At 36.0% G+C, this 7,204-nt stretch overlaps 1 protein-coding gene across 7 annotated transcripts in view; it reads left to right on the top strand.

Moving 5' to 3' along the window:
* Positions 1-5,425, top strand: part of svilb (supervillin b) — a 43,163-nt gene extending 37,738 nt beyond the window's left edge. For all 7 annotated transcript variants that reach the window (XM_060871249.1, XM_060871198.1, XM_060871238.1 and 4 more), the window contains 7 exons: positions 413-546; positions 656-811; positions 1,893-2,036; positions 2,780-2,901; positions 3,259-3,414; positions 3,561-3,579; positions 4,578-5,425. In XM_060871249.1, the coding sequence (XP_060727232.1) occupies positions 413-546; positions 656-811; positions 1,893-2,036; positions 2,780-2,901; positions 3,259-3,414; positions 3,561-3,575 (727 nt within the window). In that variant the 3' untranslated portion in view covers positions 3,576-3,579; positions 4,578-5,425. The remainder of the gene's footprint in view (positions 1-412; positions 547-655; positions 812-1,892; positions 2,037-2,779; positions 2,902-3,258; positions 3,415-3,560; positions 3,580-4,577) is intronic.
* Positions 5,426-7,204: the final 1,779 nt, after the last annotated feature.

Genomic DNA, 7,204 nt, shown 5'->3' on the forward strand with positions numbered 1-7,204 from the left:
CATCTGACAGCGCGTTCATATTTATATATTATTCTATTATGGATAATGTTGAATAAATTATCTATAAATAATATATTTATATTTGCTCTCATTTTATAGTTTTTACAAATTTTTTATGCTAAATAAATGTTAGTTCTAAACAAATTTATTTTACATTTACAAAGGAGAAATTTTGTTTTGCATACATAAAGAACAAGTAGATTTTTTTTTTGTCTGGTTGTTGGAAAAATAAATTAAATAAAAAAAAAAAGGCAATTAACTGTGATATTAAATACAAATTAAATCTGCTTGTTCACCAGGCAACTGTGATTAAAAAAATTGTGTAATCTGTGATGTATAACATTATTACTGCTCAAGCATTATTAATGCTCAAGGTTTTATTGAGTCCAACAAAAGTTTTAATGTTTCCCAGGCGACCACTGGAGGCTGGTTTGCACAGCAGTTGCAATGTGACCATCCATGAGTGTGAAGAAGGGATGGAGCCCATTGAATTCTGGGAAGCATTAGGCAGAAAGGATCGTAAGGCTTATGACTGCATGCTTCAAGGTACAGAATTTTTACATTTAACTTAAACAGATGCCGTTATTATTTTTAAGCTAATTGAGCTTGTTAAAAAAATGTAGTATAAGTATAGTATTTATTTATTTATTTTTAGATCCAGGGAAGTTTAACTTCACCCCACGCCTCTTCCAGTTAAGTAGTTCTTCAGGTGATTTTGTGGCTCAGGAGTTCTTCTACCCATCCAGAACTCCAGACATGGTCAGTGCATTCCCCTTCCTCCAGGAAGACCTGTACTCTGCACCACAACCTGGTAAGCATACAACAAAATATACAAACCTTTAACCCAATTTAAATTGAAAGTCGATCTATTTTTTAAAAACTAAAACTACAATAATAATTAATTACAGCAATGAAAATAATAGCAAAAAATGCATTATTTATATCAGTGATTGTGCTCTCAAGTAATTTTGAGTACAGAGATGAAATAAATGTCTACAAATAAAAAATGAAATCTTACAAATTGCATCTAACATCAGGGGATCCACAGTCCTTGCAATAGGTTTTGTGATTTACATAAATATTATTAATTAAAATTGAGTTGAAGATCGATTAGTTGTTCACAGGCGTGTAGCATTTCCACCTCACAGCTTTTTGCTACGATCCAGAGAGGCCTGGCTCACAATCTGTGCAGAATGTGTGTTTGTTTTTGGAGTACTCCAATTTCTGAAGATGAAACACAAGAAGCACAAAACAAAACAAAAAAAAAACATGCCTGTAGGGTGGATTGTAGTCTGGGGTTTGGATTGCTCTAATATTAACAGGTTATTTGAATCAATGGGACATCCAAATCAGCAGTCAGAGGTTTACGGACATCCACGAATACAGCTGTAGCAGAATATTAGCTAGAGGTTTGAGTTGCATTCTGTCTCCTTACAAATATTGCTTTTGAAGCTGTACTGTATAAATAAGTACAATTACAATGTTTGAGCAAAATATATTAAATTAATCTCATGCAGGTTAGCTTCATTTGTCTTTTGTTCATTTTAAAAGTCTATTGCCATTTTAAAGCATATTCCAGGTCTGTTTTCACATAGACCCTTGTGGTCCTCCTCTTAGAACCTTGGTCTAGATTGCAAAATATGACAGTTTATCTGCAGTAAGTTTCCAGGTTCTGAATCTGTCTACCACATGAAATTAGATATACTGTAAGTTTTGCAGCTCACTAATGCAATTTGTTTTCTACTGTAGGTTGTCCTGGAAATATCTGCACATGCTCTGTTATGTCTGTTATATTATAAGACAATTTGGTTAAGAAAGCTATTTTTAAATGTGGTGTTGAAAAATACAAATTCTTCCTTTCCTTCTTTCTCTCTCTCTCCCTGTCACTTTAGCTCTGTTCCTGGTGGATAATTATCATGAAGTTTACCTGTGGCAGGGCTGGTGGCCACAGGATACAGAAACACCCGGCTCAGCCCGGATCCGCTGGGATGCTGACAGAAAATGTGCCATGGAAACAGTGCTCCGTTACTGCAGAGGTGAGATGTGACCATAGAGTTAGAATAAACAGAACAGACTTGTCCCAGACTTGTGTGTGCCGAGGATTGTTAAAGACATTGTGCTATTTTTGTTTCAAACTAAAGAAGATATGAAGATTTACTTTTTTTTTTAAACCACAGAAGGTCATTAAATGAGGTGCTAATTGTGATGCCAGTTAGCAGCTTGACAGTGAAACTATTATGGTTGAGCACAGCATTATATCTGGTCTCAACAGTAGCAGAATGGTGTGAGGAGAACTATTAAAAAAATTAAATCACTTTGTCATTTAACCATAACCTCAAGCATACAGTACACAATGTGAAAAATCTAGTTGTTCTCCACGGCTGTGCACTATAAATTACAAGCACACAAATCACGGTATCCAAAACACAGTATAAATATAGGATTCAGTAAACATGACACAATCATCATAGCTGGATTATATGCCTGTGCTGAGCAGTGCATGAGGCATATTGTAGCTCACTTACATACGCTTTTAAATGCAGATCTGTGCTGCTTCTTTATTTATTTATTTGGTAATAGCCTTCTGGGTTCATACTGGTTTTCCTCTGAACACCACACATTAAAAAGGAAACCCACTTTTATGAACTTTTAGTGCTATTGTCTGTACTTTCGTATGATTTACTACATTTAGTTTTTATTTTTAAGACATTTTGGGAGGGGGTGAGCGCAAGAAAGTATGGTAGAGTAAATAACCCACCTTGTTCATCTTCTCTTACAGAAAAGAATGAGCAGAATCCTCAAAAGTCGTATTTGATCCATGCTGGACTGGAGCCTCTTACTTTTACAAACATGTTCCCCAGCTGGGAGCACCGTGAGGATATTGCAGAGCTCATGGAACAGGTGAGACAGCACAAATGTGTAAAAAAATGGAGCAGGGCGTTTTGGACAAAAGTCCTTCATCAGCTATGCAGGCAAAGTGTGTAGGAGGTAAAACCAGCTGAGATAAGAAATTAGTGTGTGTGCGTGTGTGTTTTATGCCTGTGTATCTATGTATTTTTATATGAAACATGCAGCACATTTATTTAGAGGAACTGTTTTTGCTTAGAGTTAAAGTGTTTATTAAAAAAGAAGTAATAATAAGTACTAGGAGATGATAATGAAATCTAAAGATTGTACAGCTGTAGTGTTATCATTTTCTAGTTTGCATTATGCAGCACTTTTCATTTGGACCCCTTATGTGTTTGTGTTTGTGTGTAGGAGGCAGAAATGGGTAACCAGATTACTCTGGTGGAGGATGTTCTGGCTCGTCTTTGTCAAAGCACTTATCCTCTTGCAGCACTGCAGAGTCGGCCCCTTCCCCACGGTGTAGACCCCTTGCGCCTCGAAATCTACTTATCAGATGAGGACTTTGAGGTGAGACCACTCCCATTGTTCATTCATTATCACTGACTACCCAGAATATGTAAAACAAAAACAAAAAAAATGAAGAATCAGTGTATTTCATTAGAGACCATAGTTCCTCTTACAAAAGAGTCTGATGTTTGTTTTTTATACTTTAGTCTAGAGATTTCTGAGTTGGTGAGTATTTATTTTTTTTAAAATCACAAGATCTTACACAGGCACAGAATGATATCTACTACGCACTGCTTCACTTTTAATTCACTAATGAATCTGCTTGATGTTCTTCCTTTTGCACCCTTTCTCACGTATGCCAACTTTACATATTTTCCTTTAATCAGATGCTGCACATGCACACAGTACTGTATAAGTGTAAGGTTTGACTCTGTTGTGCACACTTGAGCTTCAGGTTTTTAAAGGCTTTAGACTTGATGAGCATGACCACATCCTGAAGCTTTCCTGCATTGAGAATAAAGGCCTTCTGAAAAATTTAGCACAACAGAATGATCCAACAATTCCCTGAAATCTACTGGTCAATAAAATTCATTACCTATTAAGTGTGAGGCTACATGTGCCTGGAAATTTAAAGACTGTAGTTGTAAACAGTGGAGCAGTTTAGGCTCAAGCGGTTAATGGTCTGGGTTGTTGATTGGTTTTAAGTCCCAGCACAGCAAAACTGCCACTATTGTGCCCTTGATCAAGGCCCGTAGACCTCGCTGCTCCAGGGGTGCTGTATCATGGCTGACCCTGCACTCAGACCCCAACTTCTAATGTTGGAATATGCAAAGGAACTATTTTACTGTGCTTTGATGTACATGTGAAAAATAAATGCTGCTTTTTTCTTCTAATCCAAATTCCTCTGAGACATGTGAAGCCATTTATTCACCCATTTATCTTCAAAAACTGCTTCATGATCTGTTGATCTGCCTCCTCATAGTGGATAAGCATCTGTGTATAATAACCATTGTTTCAGCCATCTGAGATGTGAGCTCACATGCTGTACAGTGGACTATAGAACGCAAGCAGTTGCTAAGCTTGGGGTCTGCTGTGAATCCTAGATATTATTGGTGTAGCATAAAAAAATTGAGAAGTAGCAGAATGAGAGTTTTTCATGCATTCATTGTGTTCCTCTCCTTTCATAAGCACTGTGCTTTTTTTTGTTTGTTTGTTTTTCTCAGAAAGCCCTGGAGATGAAGAGAGAGGAGTATGAAGCCTTGCCAGGGTGGAAGCAAGTCAACCTAAAAAAAGCCAAAGGACTCTTTTAATTGCCTCTCAATAGTGATGTTGACCATGCTCTGTTTCTGTCACAGCTCTGGTTGTGTGCACTTGGGTACTACGACTTCGTAGTATGGGGTTGTCATTAAAAGCTGATGTTGTCGTTTGACAACAGGGTGAAATGGGTCATGCAAAATGTCACTTTAGGTTTAACAGTGTTTACCTGCTGTGGTGTCTGTACATGATGTTGACGTGTTTTGTTTCTATGCACTTTCAACAGTCACCACTGTGTGTCATCACTTTTCTATGAACTGTGCTGTGCAGTAAGTTTCTGTACCATCTTTGACAACAGCTATTCTGTTCTCTTATTATTACTCAAGTAAAGGTAATCCAGTCTGGTTTTTGTGTCTTCCCAACTTTTCCTGGGATAGTGCTGTGTGCTTGAGGAAAGTGTAGCCTAAGTTGTAGCAAGGGAGCCTACAGTACTCTCTTCTAATTTTCAAATTGCTCTTGTATTTTCCATCTACAGTGGAGTTTACCAGAATGTAAGATACTTTTACTGTGTGAACGAACTTTGGCTGTTGTCAGGTGATCTCTTGCATCGAAGGTCTTGGAGTCATTGCTTGTACTTGTTAAAACACTATGAAATATGTGAGGAGAGTTAAAAGATGAATTAACAAATGAAACACTGTAAATGTACAGCATAGTGCCTTGCTTTTGTGTACAGTTTATATACAGAATGGACTCTAGTCTGTATTTCAAAGACTTAACTTGTGATAAAGGCAGTGGTAATAAAGCATATTTACACTTATCACCATAATAAAGTGATGTATTTTTTTTCTGTATGTACATAAATTTGAATAGGTTTTAAGACAATGTGGAGGTATGCTAACATCAAAGAGATTCAAGAATTTGTCACGTACAAAAGTGAAATGGAAAAAATCTCCCCTGAATAAAACTTGTTCTGCTTATTGTGCAATGTTATTATGGTTACATTCTTATGTAAGACATACAGTATAATAAAGTCCCCATCTTCACTGCCGGGACACTATAGCACAGATACAATATTTTCATTTACTAATGGATAAAGCAGATTCTTATATAAACTGGATTCTAAATGCTAATAAAACATCCATCTATCTCTGCCATCTACTGTATACAGTTAGCCTGGAGCCTATCACATGACTTGAGGTACAAGGCAGGGGACACCCTGTGGACTGAAAATCAGCCCATCACAGGGCACAGTCACATACATTTTCACAATCTATGGGCAATTTAGAGATAATACACATTCTTTTGACTGGTTCAGATATTATTTGGACTCTGGATTAAACCCTTCACAAATGGGGTGAATAGGCAAAGGCAGTGCATTCTGAATTGAATCCCTAATGTTTCCATTTCAACAAATATCTGAATAATAAAAGATCCAATTTCAATGATGGTTCTTTCTACTTCAAAAATATGTATATAAAAAAGTTATTTTTAACACTAAGCCTGAACACCTGAAAAGATTATGCTTTAATTATGTGAATTTAGTATTGCATGATTATGCAATTTGTAATCATTCTGTGTCCAAAAGGTGTTGAGAGAGGCTTCATTCAATAACGTGTGTGTGTTCACTGCATGTTAAATTTAATGTCTTACTATCTATACATTTTTCATCTAATCCTGATCTCTGGATATCATGGGCTCTTTTACTTGAAATGTGAATATATCAGACATTGCTGATTTGATTCAAGAAATATCCAATATCATTGTGTAATACCAGGTTCATTACTATCTTTACTTTGAGTTTTACTTTAACCTTCATGACTATTCATATATATATATATATACTCTTAGGATTTACATAATAAACAAATTCCCTAGAAGGTACATAGTCAGGTTGACTTATACCCTCTGCTCTCTGGACCTCTTGTTTATTCCTTAGTCTTTTTCTTGGACTCGGTTGATCATGGAGCAGACCTTAACAATTCTTTTTAGACAGGTTTTGTATTTTGTAGACAACTCATTGTGAAAAGGTTAAAACACTCTTGGTAAAACACTGAAAGTCGCCTAAATTCTCAGATGTCCCGCCTTGACAATACAGCTAGTGTTATCATCAAATCTCAGTTGTGAGTCAAACACTGTTCCTAAACATTTGTAACGCAATACATGTGTTATTATGATGGACATGTGTCAGTAAACATGTGTTTATCTGTTCTAAAGTTTAAAATTAAAACTAAAATATTATCTGGTGACTTAACATCGGGAGCTAATTGCTCAAAGAAAAAAAAATACAGCTGCATCATGCTTTGTGTAAAGCTAAGCTATATTCGGTAAATAAAAGTCTTGCATGTGAGTTGGGTTGATCATGATGTTTATACAGCTGTAGAGGATGAAAAGCTTTAAGTCCTCTATGCCTTTTCCAGTTTCAGTGCAAACTGAAGTGGGTCTAGTTTGCCATCAAATACAAATTAATACAAAATTATTTTCAATTTTGGGTTATATCATAGTGACCAAGGTTATTATTGCTACTACATCAGAGTAAAGTGACATTTGTTGTTGTAAGAGTATTAATTTGTGTTACTTTTTACTTGAAAATTGTAGC

The sequence above is a fragment of the Tachysurus vachellii genome, chromosome 1 (genome assembly GCF_030014155.1).
Source record: "Tachysurus vachellii isolate PV-2020 chromosome 1, HZAU_Pvac_v1, whole genome shotgun sequence".
Taxonomy (NCBI): Eukaryota; Metazoa; Chordata; class Actinopteri; order Siluriformes; family Bagridae; genus Tachysurus; species Tachysurus vachellii.